Source organism: Diadema setosum, chromosome 20 (genome assembly GCF_964275005.1).
Source record: "Diadema setosum chromosome 20, eeDiaSeto1, whole genome shotgun sequence".
Taxonomy (NCBI): domain Eukaryota; kingdom Metazoa; phylum Echinodermata; class Echinoidea; order Diadematoida; family Diadematidae; genus Diadema; species Diadema setosum.
Window position 1 is genome coordinate 32,612,624 of NC_092704.1, and position 17,618 is coordinate 32,630,241.

General features: G+C 38.4%; 1 protein-coding gene across 1 annotated transcript; it reads right to left on the minus strand.

Moving 5' to 3' along the window:
- Positions 1–4,587: 4,587 nt before the first annotated feature.
- Positions 4,588–5,944, minus strand: LOC140243871 (melatonin receptor type 1A-like). The gene has a single exon (XM_072323544.1). It carries the CDS (start codon positions 5,942–5,944, stop codon positions 4,754–4,756), a length of 1,191 nt encoding a protein of 396 aa, XP_072179645.1. The 3' UTR covers positions 4,588–4,753.
- Between the last annotated feature and the right edge of the window lie 11,674 nt (positions 5,945–17,618).

Here is a 17,618-nt window from a genome sequence, read left to right on the forward strand (position 1 = left end):
TTGAAGGTTTATTTCACATGGACGCTAGGCTGACAGCGCCCTCTTCAGAAGGATTCAAGACAATGTCACCGGTTGGCGTGCACTCACTAGGATCCATGGTCCACAAAAATCTCTCGCCAAAACATCTTGGACAAGAAAGAAGTAGAGCTGCTACACACTCTCATAGATGTCTGATTTCTACACTGTCATTTCATATAGAGACAGATGTATGCTTTTTTTTTTTCTTTCTCACCATCTATCTTTCCATCTAAGTATTCATAATGCCTACCTATCAGAGCGTAGGCAGAAATCATTTTGATTCCGAGATGCCCGAGAATATTACACTATTTTCTCACAAACATCAGGTTCTGTCTGATGTCTGTTCGTTACGTATACAGTATGATACAAATCCCAATTATATCATCATATATTGATGTTGATATATTCAGTATATTAATTTTCACCATGTTTCTTGTACGATTCTGTTTAACTAATATCACGGACACATTTCTCTGGAGTATTCAGTACTACCGACAGTCCACTGGTCATCAGCTTCACAACAAAACTTGACCAAACACTCGCCCGAGGTGATGCCCACTTCCTGGCAGACAAAGACGTTCTGACCACCACTCCTCGGGGTTTTCCTTAACATCCTTACGTTTCTTCACAAGCCATCATATTGAGGACGAGTCCCGAGTATACTCGGGCAAGGGTCTATGGGAAATGCGTGTTGTATAGCAAAATCAAACCGTCCTCAACGGGTTTGTTATGTTCTCTTTCCCCTTCTATCACATCCATGTATGTCTGTTTTTTGATCGATTATTTTGTAAGTCAGAATGATTATGCTTTAATAAGTTCTGCTTTTTACAGTTGTTTTGTTTTGTTCTTTGAGACCTAAACTATGAATATTTGCTTTTGAATTGGTTTCACCATATTTTCCTTTTATTTTCCCTCAGAATTAATGTGCAGAATACTGGGTAGGGTTTACTCAAGAAGTTTATAAACTTTGCTATCTTCTTTTCATGCTGAAGGCCAAAGTTTTACACTTCTGTTGTAGCCGCAAGACATTTGATTTATTGATTGTGTATCTTATTTGGAAAATATGAACAAAGTGGAAACAAACTCAAAATAAACTCAACTTAATTTTCGACTGGAAATGACAGTAGACTGATTTTGTTATGAAGCCGAAAAACGGTAAAGTGTGTGAAAAACACCTTTTCTCTTCATTATTTTTTTTTTCTTATAAGCCCACTTTCTAATTTTCTTTACTCATTTCACTGTTGTATCCCATTTCAAATGTTATCATCTTGGACTGCTTTTCTTGCAACTGTCTAAAAGTGATTCTATTCCTGTAAACGTTACAATCGCCAAAGTGTATCTAATTAAAGCCTCTTTCCTTTTCTTAAATAGATGGTTATTGAAAACTTATTTGCAGCTACATTTTTCTGTATCTTTCTTAAGCATAACCAACAAACACATACCAAATACATAATATATAGGGAAAGTCATTGGATATGTAACATTGAGCATGTTTACATCGATAAACAGTAACTGCTTTTGTTGAAAATGGCGAAAAGGAAAAGTTAATGCAGATTTGTGTACAGTTTATAGCGGGATACTTGTAAGGTTATGACAATTTTAGTTCCATTCTAACTTGAAAATGTTGTTTCAACAAATGGTTACTGACTCGTAAACATGTGCGAATTTCATTAAAACAAGTTCTATTTTGATATAACTTCTGTCATTTTATTCTTCTAATTTACTCAATCAGTATGTCTATATATCCTAATTTGAACTGGGTGAACAATTATTGCAAATGTACTGTATGAGAGGAAGCTAAAAATCAAACAAGAGAATGGCATGGGGTAGGATATGGCTATCTATATCAAATTTGAATGTTTCACGCATTTTCACTGAAATGTATATTCCCGACATTGTTTTCAAAGTGATGAAGTGATGATGTCGTCACCTCAAAGTCTCCTAGCTTGGTTTTCACACAAAAATTTCGTACAACGCTTTTGCTCGGTAATTTATCAACTATTAGGCCCCTACTTCGTCACCCCCTAAGCGTCTCTGTCTCGCCTTTTTATTGCATCACAATGATACTCTGAAGATAAAGAGTCTGAATATTTATCTAGATTATATCTATGCACTTTTTTTTTCTAATTCAATTTCAAGGGAAAATTTGTGATAATTATGGTCGATGAGGTATACCTTGATCACTTCATCTAATTTGTATATAATGGTTGCGCTTGATGTCTCTTTATTGACCCTTTTTATAGGGAAAATACGTAAAGATTTATAAATTCTGTTATGTACGTATTTTTAGTCGGAGTTTAATGAAATGTAATGTAATATTTGTTTTGACTTTTTAATGCACAGAATTCCAGTCCGACGAGGGATGAAATTGCACTCCATCCAAGGAATAAAAAATTGAAAAAAGAATAATACTCATGCGGCTCTGCGTGTCCCAGTTACAGCTAATCATGAGACATCTGCCCAAGGAAAGCATACCAACTCAGAAACAAAGACATCAAGACAAACACACATACATACATGCACAAACACACACACACGCGCGCGCGCTCACGCACACACCGAGAGCGAGACAGACAGACACAGACATAAAATTATTCTGAAGTCAGAATGCCCAAACCAGCTTATCATATCGGGTTTTTTTTTCCAACTTCCGTGAATGGCTCGTCGACTTGTAAAGAATGACATGATTATAGACACAAAGATACTTTATTCCGAATGCACAAGATCTTGCGATATTTATTCATTTCGTTCCACATATACGGCATGAATGAATATTTTTCCTGTCTTTTAAACTTGCATTTTCATGAAGATGTGACAAAGATTTAAGTCCCTTCTCTTTTTTTTTTCATCCACAAAGTACCAGAAAAAAAAAGATACCACATACACTGTCAACAAGAGACGAGAGAACTGACATACTGAGTTAAATGGGTGCTGTTCGTTATTCCGAAGGTTCGATATTCCGAAGGTTCGTTATTCCGAAGGTTCGTTAATCTGAAACACAAAAATTCCCTATACCTATAGAGGTTCGTTAATCCGAAAATGAAAAAGGGTTCGTTAATCCGAACATTTGTGGCGTTTTTCCGAAGGTTCGTTATTCCGAAGATTTGTTAATCCAAAAATGAAATTCGGAAAAACGAACCTTCGGAATAACGAATCTTCGGACTGAAGAGCCTTCGGAATAACGAACCTTCGGAATAACGAGCTGTAACCGAGTTAAATATTGTGTGGTAATTGGCTAGCTATTGGTCAAAACCATTCATAGGTGCCTCCAGCACTGGTATCATAACATATCATTAGGGTGGGGTAAATTTCAGCGGATATCGTTTATATACTTGCCAATCAGTGAAAATTAAAGTATTTTGTGCATTGCCCCCCCACATTCATTCTGCATAATTATGCTGACAAAACCTCCAGTCTTTCATAAAATCCAAACGTGTAACTGATCATGTAAAACGAGTTGATGGCATGGCAAATTGCGTTTCGTAACGTGAGGACAAATATTGAAACTTTTTAATGTTCTAATGACATTAGAAAATTTAATGTCGACTTTGGAGAGCATGTTTCGGCAAATTTATATATTCATGGATATGCAGATGACCTACTGTATGAAATGAAAATCCATGTTAAAATAAACTTTGATAAGGAGTAAAATCATAACAGACAAATCTGTGAATATCGTTGGAATTAAATCAAATTCGGACTAGTCATGGAAAGTTAATGGACAATTTTAAACGACTCACATGTATTCAAGAACTATTAATATTTGTCAGTCATAAATGCAGCTATATGGCCTCAAAAACCTTTTGCTTTAAAATAAAGTTTTAGAAGAAATCAAAGTCCATCAAAACTGATTATTCTTGAGTTATAAATATTCAGTAACAAGGACAGAAAATTGCGGTTGATGAATTACGGTTAAAAAGGCATTATTTCATGATTGTTTTTTTCCTGAAAGATAAATCAATCTAGGAATGATGAAGACAAGGAATGGATATCCGAAAAATATGAGATTATGATATGCATCAGTATTCAATTGGCGAGTTCGTAATACCCTTTACATTTAATGAATTTTGTATCCAGTCTTAGTTTCTCTTTATTTTTTCTTTCTTCAGATTTACTTGACTTATATTCAAGTCTCTTGAACAGGCAGTGTAGTTTCGCTGTAAAGTTTCTTTGGCATTTAACCAGTTTCGCGAGACAAACTTCCCCCACGAGGGCTTCCATCGTTTGTGCAAGTAATGAAATACTTTGCAAATTTATGAAATAATAAGTGAATCGGGATTGACTTAAATGTGCTTGAAAAGATGGGATTAACAAAATTATAGACAAACCACTAACACCAAGGACATTCCATTTTAAACAATGTCTTATGCGTACTGCTGCAAGTCGGATTATAGTACATGGCGTATACTTCTGAAATTTGATTCAGATTACCTGAACAAAATGTGGGTATGAGTGAAGAAAGCTCCTCACTGTGGTGCAATCTCCAAGGATTTTTATTTTCTCATTGCACGATGATGCGAAGAGAAAATGTTGTCACTAGCATGACTAGTTATATCTAGATTTGCCATTATGAATTATCTATGACTCCACAGAAGACAGCCCAAACTTTCAAAGAAATATCAGTCCATATAAAATTTAAAAATATATATATATTTTTTTGACTAGTGCAAACGTGATCGCGGTGATACGACCTGTTTGTCTAAGATTACGACAAACTCTATAGACATTCATGAAGTTAAACACGAAAAGACTTTTGAGAACGATATAGTGATCGAGATCGTTTGGTTCGCCAACTTCCGTCTGGTATTGAGTTGAACTGGCAAGATAAAATGCTCTTAAAGACAGTCTTGAAGTTTGGGTGTCTGGATGCGTAGATAAAGGGATTGATGCATGAATTGAAGACGAGGATAAGCGATATCCAAGGTATCGCAGGGTCACTAGAAGGAATCGTACTTGCGACAGCAGCAGGTAAGACACAGATCAGAAAGGCGCAGACGACGATGAAGAGATTTTTCGTGATCTCCACCTGCTGCTTTCGCGCCTTTTTTGCTCGTTTGCGTTCGAGCGATATCACAGTAGCCAATCCATTCGTGCCGCCGTTTTGGTGATCGGATTCGTTCGATTGGGCACTTGCTTCGTTTGGCGATATAGGCGGTCGCGACAGGCGATTTTGATCGGGACTAGCAGCGGCCGTCGTGCACGTGATATCGGACATTCCTTCGATACTCCTTGAGCGATACAGGTGTCGATTATGGCTCCGGACGTGGAGATAAATCTTGGAATAGCAGGCAAGAATGAGCACAACTGCCGGTATAAGCACGGATGCCCCACCGAGCAGTGTAAGATAGTCTGCCTTCTCGTGTGAAGTATCCTGAGTACATACCTTGTAACGACGGGAATAACCCAAATCACCCAGTCCTGATTGGGTACCGATTACAATCATCAAGACAGGGTAAATCCAAGTCCAGGCAACCATGAAGCCAATATTTAGAGGCGTGTATATTTTGATATATGATGTCGGCTTGTGAGTGATGAGAAAGTATCGATTAAAAGCAATTAGCGTGAGGGATATGGCACTCGATCCCAGACACAAGAGCGATAGACCAGCTATCGATTTGCAGACAGCCACTGAGAAGGGTAGTCCGTGAAAACTGCACAGCGTGACAACATGGAACCATAGTAACAGCGTAATCATGATGTCGGCTGACGCTAGATTGATCACAAAAACGTTCGTTGCCGTCTGCAACCGTCGCGATAATGCTACGGCAAGGATGACCAACGCGTTGCCTAGGAAACCCACAATTGCTATTATGATGAGGAGAGTGGCTAGCAGGACGCGATGAGATGGTACCCAGAACTCGAATTCCATCTCATTCTCCTGCTCCATGCTGGCGTTTGCTACGACAGACGACATGAAATCTGCCATGGTGAACACTTCGCGAGATCGAGCACGAAACTGAAGATTACAAACGGATGACGAGACATTCGTCGCAGTTCATAAATGGCGGGAAACGTCTTGTTGCGACGACGTTAAAAGACTTCGCAAATAAGGGTAGCGATGTTCATCCCATGCAGAAAATGCATGATATTTCGATGGGGCATTTCGATCCAACGTTAAAATTCGCGCACTTCGCGTAGAACATTTGTAGAATGATTGTTGAAGGTACAGGCTAAGGTGGTCCAGAAAGAAGGTGACACGTTCTTCCGGTCCTTCTCTCGCCCATTTCCTGTCGCTACTTCCTCGATGTCTTTACCAGCACGAAAGGAGTAGGTCGGGGTTGCAGAAACGAGACTCGATGATCGGACGACTACCTCTGAGGCACCTGCATAAAGATACAATTACAATGTACTTGTCATACATGTAATTCGGTAGGATATTGCTGGTTAACAATCTAGATTTTTTTTTTTTATTTCGCTTTCTAGCTGTGATATTCATTATAATGAATAAAACCTCATGTAAGGGAACGTATGATATTATCACAATCACGTGATGTATGTCGATGATCAGGTGATTCATCACAAGATAGCCAAAAGTTTATGTATTCTTGATTTATGATTTTTTTTTGTAGAATGCGGAAATGTTTCTTTTACGTTGAAAATACCTGTAAAAATACAAGCAATTTGAGCAGGTTATGATTAGTGTGACATTTTCATCTTAGGGTTGATATCAATTTCACGTATCAGCGCTTACTTTTAGTGATATATATATATATATATATATATATATATATATATGAAGAGTTTGTTTGCAAAAACCGATAAGTCATTTTTTGAAGATTTTGAAGTACGGTCTCTGTCATAAAGTACAAAATAATACCTTTTAAATGATATATTGGTCACTACATGTAAAGGTACATTTTTGAAGTTATGGTCAAAAGAAGCAAAAATTTTCTTATTATTCTCTTTATTTTTCTTGACCTTTAATCGCAAATATCTTTGACAAATATGGACTTATCGGTTTTTGCAAACAAACTCTTCATATATATATATATATATATATATATATATATACTAGCAGCACCCGTGGAAATCCACGGGTCTGAGGGTTTGTTTGTTGTTTTTTTCTAATAGATACGATTTTGCACATTTTTATTGATGAAATAAAAACTAAAAAGACTTTTTTTTTATCATTCTTTCGTTACTTGTGCTCGATCTCCTCTACCCATGACCATCACCCCCCACACACACACATTTCCACCCCCGCAGAACAAAAACAAAACAAACAAAAAACAAAAAACAAAACAAACAAAAAACAAAACAAAACCCAAAAACAAACATTCAGGGAAAAATTACCAAAAACGCTTATGAGATTCTCCGGAAGTTCTGCCCACAGATTCTTCCCGTCGGAATGGGGAGATACTATTGACACTATGACTTTGATATTAATTACACCCCCTCCTCTTGCATCCACGCAGGCACCCGAGGGACTCCACGGCTAGTCTCAAGGCCTAGCATTTTTTTTTTTCATTCCTATTTCTTTTCCCACGGTATGAGAGAAAAATATAATATTTTTGATCGTCTTCAATTGCTCCCTCCTTTTTGTTTTTAATCACCAAAACTTGGTTTGATAGATCATAGAACCATCCGTTTATCTGTTTCAGACTATACATTATCATTATTATTATTATATTATTATTCTCAGGCCCCTATTGTTATATTGCTATTATAATTATCATTGTTATTTGGGGAGGGGGATCATAGTCATTAGGTTTTATAAGTATTAGGCACCGTGGGAATCCACGGGTCTCAGGGCTTCGTATTTTTTCTTTAATATTTCTTCAACCACGTTATGAGAGAAGAAATACACAAAGAATATTTTCGTCTTCATTTGCTCCCTCATTTCTGTTTTCATAATCATCACTTGGTTTGATGAATCTAGAACCACCCGTTTATCTCATTGATACTGTTCATTGTTTTTATCATCATAATAAATAGCATTATTATTATTATTATTATTATTATTATTATTATTATTATTGTTATTGTTATTTTGTGGGAGGGGAGATCATAGTCATTCGGTTTTATTATTATTTTATATTATTCATTGCATGGGGATGAATCAAGGGAATTAAAGAAAAAAGTTTATCGATCAAGGATAGTGAATATCTTTTTTTCCGTCATGTCAAGCTTTCTCTAGGACTGATAGACGTTTCAAATAGCTTCATCATCATTGCTATTTCATTTTAAACATAAAAACAATCCAGTACCTGTTTGTGTCTCTTCCGCCCACTCTTAAGTTATGGATCATAGCACCCCCTCCCCATTCATTATTGCATTGGCCTATTGTATTATTATCATTATTTCAGTGTATTATTGTTATTGTTATTATCATTATTATTATTACTAACATTATTATTATTATTTAGGGGAGAGGAGAGAGTAGAGTCATAATACAGGGATGATCAACCAAGGGAGGCGGAAATGTTAATTTGTTAGGAATTGTAAAAATCTGTTTCCCCCATTTTTCTGCTCTTGATAAAAAGCATTTCCGAAGACATTCCTGCGCAAACTGTCCAAAACTGCTTCCCTGCACTAACATACGTAATCTTGTGCTGAGTAGGACTACTTCATATGTAGACCCCTAGTGTTTTTGTAACTATTGTGCTGAGAGAAATAAAATATTTTCGTCTTCGTTTGCTCTCTTCTCTTTGTTTTTATCACCAAACCTTGGTTTGATGGATCATAGAACCACCCGTTTATCTGCTTCAGACTGTACATTTTTATTATCATTATTATCATAATCATTAATGTCCTTCTTAATCTTCTGCTTCAGGCTGTACATTATCATCATTATTGTTATTATTAGTATTATAACTATCACGATTAATATTGTTATTATTATTTTTATTATTGTTATTATTATTATTATTATTATTATTATTATTATATCATCATTACAATCATCATTGTCATATTTGGGGAGGGGGAGATCATAGTCATTTGGTTTTAATAAGTAGGCACCCGTGAGAATCCATGGGTCTCAGGGCCTCGTATTTTTTCTTTAATATTTCTTTTCCCACGTTATGGGAGAAAGAAGAATATTTTTGTCGTCATTTGCTCCCTCTTTTTTATTTTTATCACCAAAACTTGGTTTGATGCACCATAGAACCACACATTTGATGTCCACTTGTAACTTCAAAAATTGGCGGTCAGCAAAGCGAGGGTTTCCCCCGCGTCCGCTCGTCTCATGAATATTCATGTTTACAGCAGCCATGCAGTAAACGAATGAACAGCGGCGCGTGTACTCTGATATGGAAGGGTACGATCGGCAAGGACAAAATTTAAGTAGATATTTAGCCGTCCTGAACAGTCTGAGTGCAATGATACCCGACTTGAGAGTAAACTAAATGACGTACCTGAGCTGCATAGTATCCTGCAGTTGTGCAAAATACAATAAGATAACAGCATTCGTTGTTTTCATTTGGGCACGCGAATGGCGAACGTCGCTGTACGTAAAGCATACCCTTGTACTAACAATGACCGCGCCGTGTATTGTACCATAATGAGTGTCCATATCACGCGCACGCAGATAGTGTTTCGTGTAACCATCGTCAATACATACACAGGCGCAGGCCACACACTGGCATACCGTACCCGAGAGTACATTGTGTGCGTGCGTGCGTGTCCGCCGGAATATGACAGAGATTTCGCTGCACGCCATCATATTTTTGACTTTAGTATCCCCACTGTCTCTGCAAGCTAAAAGATGGACGATCGAGAAAGGCAGGAGTCCAGCGCAGGATCGGTGAATATTAAAACACTCGGCTCTGACGTCACGCACAAAAATGCATTATGCATCTATCTAATTAATTTCTCTTTTTCGTCCTCGACGTCGACACGGAGGCGGAGCGCGGACGAAACCCGGTCCAAGGCACGTAGGAGACCCTTCCGCTGCCGACGGCACCGGTCTCGGGGCCCCGGAGCCGACGGCTCGGGAGGAGATAGACAAACCAGCATCGCCGGAATAAAACAGGAAATACATAAGGCCCCGACAACAACAACAACTTCGCCTTTTACTGTTATAGATATATATATATGCATATATATATATATGTATAATTATATATCCGTAGCGATGAGTAAATGCATTGGCTTTGTGATTTGTTGAATGTGAAAATGAATTACAAAATATATACAATATAAAGTCTTGCGGGTTTGGTAAGCAGTTATGAAAGTTTATTCTAACATGGAATTACAATGCTGCTGTAAGTTTTAAATGGCGGGTCCAATGCAACTCTTCTCAACTTGACATGTCATTAATATGATAGACTGAGGAGAGTACATTTCCAATCACTCATGCCTATATCGCGTGACTTAAGTAAAACTATCTCGCAATTATCAATATATAACAAACATTGTCGTCAGTCCTGAACCGAGAATTAATGCATGGACCTCTTTTAGAAAGAAAGTATTTCTTCCCCAGTGCTCTGGTTGATGAATTGATGTTTTTGGAAAACAGATGAAAGATAAAAAAAGGCTGAAAACATTCTTGTTCAACCAATACTTCTATTGTCCGCACGAAAGAAGAAAGAAAGAAAAGAAAAGAAAAGAAAAGAAAAGACAAGAAAAGAAAAGAAAAGAAAAGAAAGAAAGGAAGAAAGAAAGAAAGAAAGAAAGAAAGAAAGAAACACCCAGCTGGTAAAGGAAGATGCTGGTGTTGGAGGGGAAGAAAAGGCAACACCTGGCGGTGAAGAGGAGCTAGGTTAGCTTGAAGCCTAACGTGATTGGTCGATTGCTTGACACTTGATAATGAGTGAGTAGGAAGTGGACATACTGCTGGTCTACCAGCACCATTAACCCTGGACATAGACACGACTATATTTGTCGAGTACAACATCTTGACTTAGTCCAGTAAAACGCAGGCGAAAGATAACTTATAGTATGTAAGCCGAGACGGCTTCCAACATTGCGCGGGTTGAGAACGTAAGCCAAGTTAGTGGCGCTAACTTTTTTTCTTTCTTTGGTATGGTGGGGAGGGGGTAGTGGTAGGGTACTTAGCGAATACTTAGACGTGACATCGCACCAGCATGATGACATTAATCTCTGCCTTTGGGATATATACCAGGTTCGTATCATCTTTCGTGTAATGAAATTATGAAATGCGGCACTGATAGAACTGGTTGATGGCTGAAATAAAAACCCGCTGGTAGACAAGATGCCCTTTTTTCTCACGCAATGTCGTTCCGAGTTGATCAAGTATTGTCATAACCTTGTACAGTACAACTTGTATGCGCACCGCGATTGGACTATACCGTTACATGGTGATTAACAAGGTTCAAAGTGTAATACAAAGTGCGAGCACTTCCTTACGGGAACTTGGCAAGCCACGTATTGGCTCTGTGGGATTTGTCAAAATCGGTAGGACGGCAGGACGATTTACCCTTTTTGGGCCAAGGGCTTTTTACAGTGTGCACAACGCTATGGGGTTCTCTGTACTTGCCGGCATTCAAAGTAAACACAGGGTTAAACAAGAACATACTAGTAGTTGATTCCATTTGGTTTCCCAGTGGGACATATTAGGCGTTTTCACATCAGCCCGATAAAAATCCAAGCTCGAAATATTTTCCGCGATTGCGAATTAGAGCGCTATTTCATTTCTTCACATCAGCCCGAACAGGGGGTAGCCCGAATAGTTTAAAATTTTAAAATAGCTAATTCGACCGTTGAGTACACATGTATGTGCAAACAGCATCAGTAATGTGTGTGCCCTCTCAAAAAATCCTCATGATTTGTGTGCAGTTTGCCTCGGTCGATCGGGTCACACACGCATGATGGGATTCATCGCGCTAATTTCTCGAATCGTTTTCACATTATCAAATAGCGTGCTACTATCCCGCTATTTCAGAAATTTCCCGAGTTGGACTCGAGAATTTTTTTCGATCAGAGCGATACAACTAGCGCGTTAATTTGTGTTCACACTATCAAATAGCGCGCTATTTCGCTATCGGGAAAATTTCCCAAGTCAGAAAATAGCGCGCTATTTCGAAACATCGGGCTGTTGTGAAAACGCCTAATGTACCTTACTAAAATTTTGGTGAAACAATAGCGCAAGTCATTACCGAGAGTCTACGAGGGTAGTGGTGCCAAACTAGCGTCATTTTCACAGAGGAATTGCGAATGTCCTCGTCATACGTAACGCTGATGTTACTTAATAAGTTGATAAATTTAATAGACCAAACCATCGGAAGGATTTGAATAGTTTGGGCGGTACACACACACACACACACACATGAAACACACACACATACAGGCATATGACACAAACCACACAAACACGCTGTGGACGTTGGACCCCCGTCAAAGCAACCGACTACCATAAGCTTCTTCCCCCTAAAACGACAACGACGACGACGACGACGACGACGACGACGACAACAACAACAAACAAGCAAACAAACAGTGAATGTCAAATGGCTTCAATGATATTTACCCTTTTTATTTGTATAATGCATCTATGCATATTAATATAATATAAATGTGTGTATGTATGTGTGTAATCGGATGTGTCTCTACTATAATAGGCCTCAGTCACCTTGATCAATGCAGGTAAAGGTCTCCAGGATGTACATAATATCAACCTTTCAGAACGATTTAAGGATTAAGCCGAAGCAAGATATTTTGAGACCAAAACAAGACCAAATAATATGAAGGTGGTAGTGTCGCATTAGTACTTCCGCTCTCCGAGTGAACACCTTCTTGTTTGTTACTTTGTAAATGGGTAGCATATTTTAGACGGATGATGGAAACGCCTATTTCGTTATTCATTTGGTGTCCCCACTCCGGGACTAAAATAAGGGATTAGATATGGGTGTACGAGGACTTCAGAAGGATCAATGGCGATCTCGGGAGAAGAGGGTAGCGAGAAAAGAAATATCACTTCTTATAGCTGCAGAGTAGGTCGTGTCAGGGTGAAAGGTGTTTCCAAAATCCTTACCGCCCTTATTTACCACATCTTCCAAGAGAGAAAAACACAATAAAGAAAAAAAAAATGATAACAAGAGGGAAATTATTTTAAACAAGAAAAACCTTGATAAGCCATATCCTATGGTGCTATAGCATTTTTTGTGGTGGTGGTAGCGGTGGTGGTGGCGGTTCACTACCGTTTGCGAGTCTAGGTTAGCTTTCGAACTTTTCATTTTTGATTTTTAGATAGTTTGCTTATTTATGAAATGTAAAAAGAAAAAAAAAAACATCAGCAACACTGCAGAACATTAGTGGAGAATTATTAGAATACGCTTTGGAAACCGACCACACTGTAATAGAAAGTCATCTTTTGATACACCGACAGTAGACATCAATCGTGAATGAGAGAAGCTGAAAAGCAGAGAGAGAGAGAGAGAGAAGGAAAAGGGGGAGGAGGATCGGAGGAGGAGAAGAAGAAGAAGAAGATGAAGAAGAAGAAGAAGAAGATTATATAAAGTATGCTATTCGACTTAGGGAGCTTCAGGATTATTTGTGAGAAACGATTAATATTTCGTCTTACCCTTTTGTTTAAATAAACTGTAATTGAATTGAAACAAGATCGTGTGAAATATAGTGTTTTAATCTCCTTCTTGTCTAATCATAAAATTAGTCGAATCAAAAGAACTGGAATCAAACACACTGTTGCGACGTTTCGCCAATTATCATTTGCCTTCTTCGGGCGAATGACGCTCCGTTGTTGGAACGCATAATTGGCGAAACGTCGCAACAGTGACTGATTCCAGTTCTTTTGATTCAACTAATCATTGATCTTGTACTTCGACTGGATGAACGACAAGAATTTACATCCGTCACTCCTTCTTGTCTGTTTTCAGTGTAAACGATTATTGCACTTGAGAGGTATAGTACATGATGTTTTGAAAGAAATGTGTAAATCCTGTTTGTCCTCTCATCACAAAGTTTGGCCTACTTGTAGAGAGTGGAATACCTTTGAAGGAATACTAGTACATATTGTTTCATATTGGGGGGGGGGGGAGAATGCAAGAATGGTCTCTGTTGAGATGTACTTCCGGTTGAACCTTTGCAAAATGACATTCGCTAAAGGAAGAGTTGACAGGGGCGGAAACTTTGGGGGAAAAGAGCGGTTATCTGGAGCGTACAGTTCAGCTAGTTGCTTATTGTTGATGAACTATGCCTCAAGCGCGCAGTTGTAAGGGCGGAAGTTTAGCTGGTTTTCGGTTTGTTGTTTACAAAAGAAACATTAACCGCTTTCTGCATGTAAGTAATCGGATCCCTCCCATCATATTGAACGCGCGTGAGAACTTCCGCCGACCGGGTTACCTTCAGCCTGATATTAGTGATAATGAAGATATTTTTCTGAATTTCCAAGAGCAATTGTTTTTTCCCTGATGGAACCATTATTTTCTTGCATGAATTCTTCCACAGTTGGGAAGCCATTTTCACCACACATGACCTAGAAGTTCAGTTATCTTGCAGATTTGCATATATAGCAGTATAAAGCAGTATGATGATGATGCACGGTACCCATTAAATAAGAACAAAATGCCTACACACGTGACGTAGTCAAATGACCTGAACCTTTTGACACCATAAAAATCTACAAGAGTGTAGACCTACCTCAAGAAAGCTCTTTCCTACCTACTTTAATACAGAGAAGTAAAGATTTGTTAAAAATGTGTGTTTGTGCGTGCGTGTGTGTGTGTGTCTTATAAAAAGGGCAGACAATAAATAATTAATGATAAAGGAAGAAATATTTTTGTTTTAGTTACAAGAATGGAGGAATGAGAAGCTGTGTCTTTTATGTTAAAGATTTCATTTCACGTTAAATGACGTACTCATTGACAGGAAAATTTCGTGTATAAGTATTTGTTCATCCTTAAAACATTCAGGTAGAATGATCCAAGAGTACTAACTACTTGATAGGAGATAACATGCTTTTTTTAAAATAAACTTCGAAGTTGACTGTGTAGCAACGAATCAAATCGAAATAAAATGGAAAAAAGTGGATGTGTGTGTAGGGTGTACACGTTGTGTATGCGTGTGTGTCAACAAAAAAAGGCAATTCACTCAACCGATGAAAGACGGTGGCAAGCATCAAGCGTTGGGAAGTACTCATCTCCGAACACTCTCTCATCCGAGAAAAGAAAAAAAAAAGTATGCTGTTGACGAACAAAACCGACGACTATTAATCACTTCCTCCGAACATTGCTGGAGATGCGTGGTTTCCGCTCATCTTTGACGCCTTCAAAATCTGCGCGAAATGTCGAGGAAAGTAAAGTCAACGCACCGGGAATAAACTTCAGTTCTCGTCAAGATCGCTATCATTACTTTATGAGACATTTCGTGTTACAATCGGATTGGTGATCAGAGAACATAATCGTCCGGCAGCTGTATCATGTTCGAGCGATACATATCTGGTTTCTGAAGATCGAGGGAGAGAGAAATAAGTGTAGGGCAGCGAACCTGCTATAAGCTTGTAAAAAGCTTTACTATTCTAAGCTACCATTTGTATCTTGATGAACTGACTCTCGAAGGAAAGAGCTTATGGCTAAGAGTTTCATCATCATTTGCTTATTTTGGAATTTTAACTCATTAAAGATCAACAAAACAAATGTCGCCCGACTGTAAGGGAGGATGAAACCCTTATTTCCATGTGGATCGAGCGAATGCAGTATTAAAGTAGAACACATCAGTGAAGTTTGAAGGAAATCGTTCTATTCGTCTAAAAGTAATTAAGTTTATTTGCTAGATGAGAAGATTATAATCTTCGTAACATCACCCATAGATAACGATATAAAGAAAATACGAATAGAATTCAACATATTTTCACTTTCGTAGCACAATGGAATAGCACTTGACTTTCCTCTTTCCGAAAACAGGAGAGAGCATATACCCTTGATCGTGTCGGAACAAAACGAAGAAAATGTGCGCTTTTCATTGAAGCGGAATTTTGCGGATTTTTCTTTTACATTTTCTTTCTATCGTTGTCTATGCGTGGCACCACGAACTGTTGTAGTCTTCTTATATAGAGATGTCGGCACAGAATCTTTTCAAATTAATGCGAAACTTTTGAAAGGATTGTCCGATTTTCCTCACACTTTACTCATGTGTTCTACTAATATTGCTGCAGTCAGTCAATCAACATAATATTCTTGCGTGGGTTTAGTGTGCGCAAGGTTAAAGATTGTAGTGGTAAACCAGTATACGGCACTACGCCTAGATTCCTCCTTATCATGTCTCTATTTGCTTCTATAGATTAAAGTAGCATTTGCGCGTTGTTACGTAATACGAGATATTCAGTCGGTCCTAAAACTGGCGTATGCCCGACTTGACACTGAACAAATTTGAAATGAAAAGATAGCGGCAGAACGGATGAGACTGAATTAGATCATGAGTTAGGGATTTGTATTCTGGTGATGTACGTCCTTTCTAGTCTCCGTCTCAAGTTGTCGTTAGGAAGGGAGGCCATCGTAACTTTAGGGAAGGACGTTCAATGAAGTTTTTGTTAAAGGGATGGAATAATATTCGTATAGACATGTGGAATGGGCTTTTAACTTTTTGTGAGATACCAAGAAACCACTTATGAAATAGTACAGAGCATACCATTTTAAGAGGACTTAAAAGCTTATTTGATGAAAACTGGCTTTGGACATGTTGGAATGGAATGGCTGAGACATCCCAAAAACAAAGTATACAAAGCGACTGTATTAAAAGGTGGGTCCCATCTTTTATTAGGATCGCTCCGTTTTGGATATCTCAGCCATTTCAAATCAATTTCAATCAAATAAACTTCGAATTCCTCTTGGAATTATATGCTCTTTCACATTTCAAAAGAGGTTTCTCATTATCTCACCAAAAATGTTAGAAACCTGAAGTTAGGTTTCAACCAAAACTGTACGATCCCTTTAATCAACATAATATACTGGTGTCAGCTCTCACCACTTACAATGGGGGACTGGATATTGGTTTATCTTTAATCTTCCTGTCTTTATAATACCACCTTGACCTCTGTTAATCCACAGTGGTCATTGGCAAAAATCGGCACTGCACATACCGCACCATCCACTGTAACATCTGGCCACACTTGTATTTATGCCGTGGTTGCATGTGGTGCCAAATCAGTCATTGTAAGCATCAAATTCAACACCCAGCGCAATTGCCCTCTCTATCATAAGATAACTGACGCATTGATAAAAAGATAAAGCAACTTATTCTACTTGCTCTTCTGTTGGTCAAAAACGTGAAAAAGATCGATTTAATCTCACAACCTGTCTGCCCTGAGAAGTTGCTTACTTTGTGTGTGTGTGTGTGTGTGTGTGTGTGTGTGTGTGTGTGTGTGCGTTTCCCTTGAATGTAGAACAATATGTTATATCTATCACATCAATTGGCGGCATAATGGAGTGATTTGGGCACCGCAGAAGTGCATCTGCCGTGATCGATGGTTGTGATTGACAGGGAGTGGTGGCTGCCCATTCGACGTGTTCATCGAGAGGTTGATGTCGACAACGGCGGCCTCATCAAAGTCTGTCATACCTTGCTTTTTGACCTTAATGCATCCTGGTATATAACGAAACAGTGCCGAGGAACAATTAATTAAAAGGTCCCTCCGTCGAAGGGAATAGCGTATCGATGTATGTCTCTATCGTTTATCCGGGCAT

Excerpts from the sequence above, each read along its gene's own strand:
- LOC140243871 (XM_072323544.1), bottom strand. The coding sequence starts at position 5,944 with ATGGCAGATTTCATGTCGTCTGTCGTAGCAAACGCCAGCATGGAGCAG.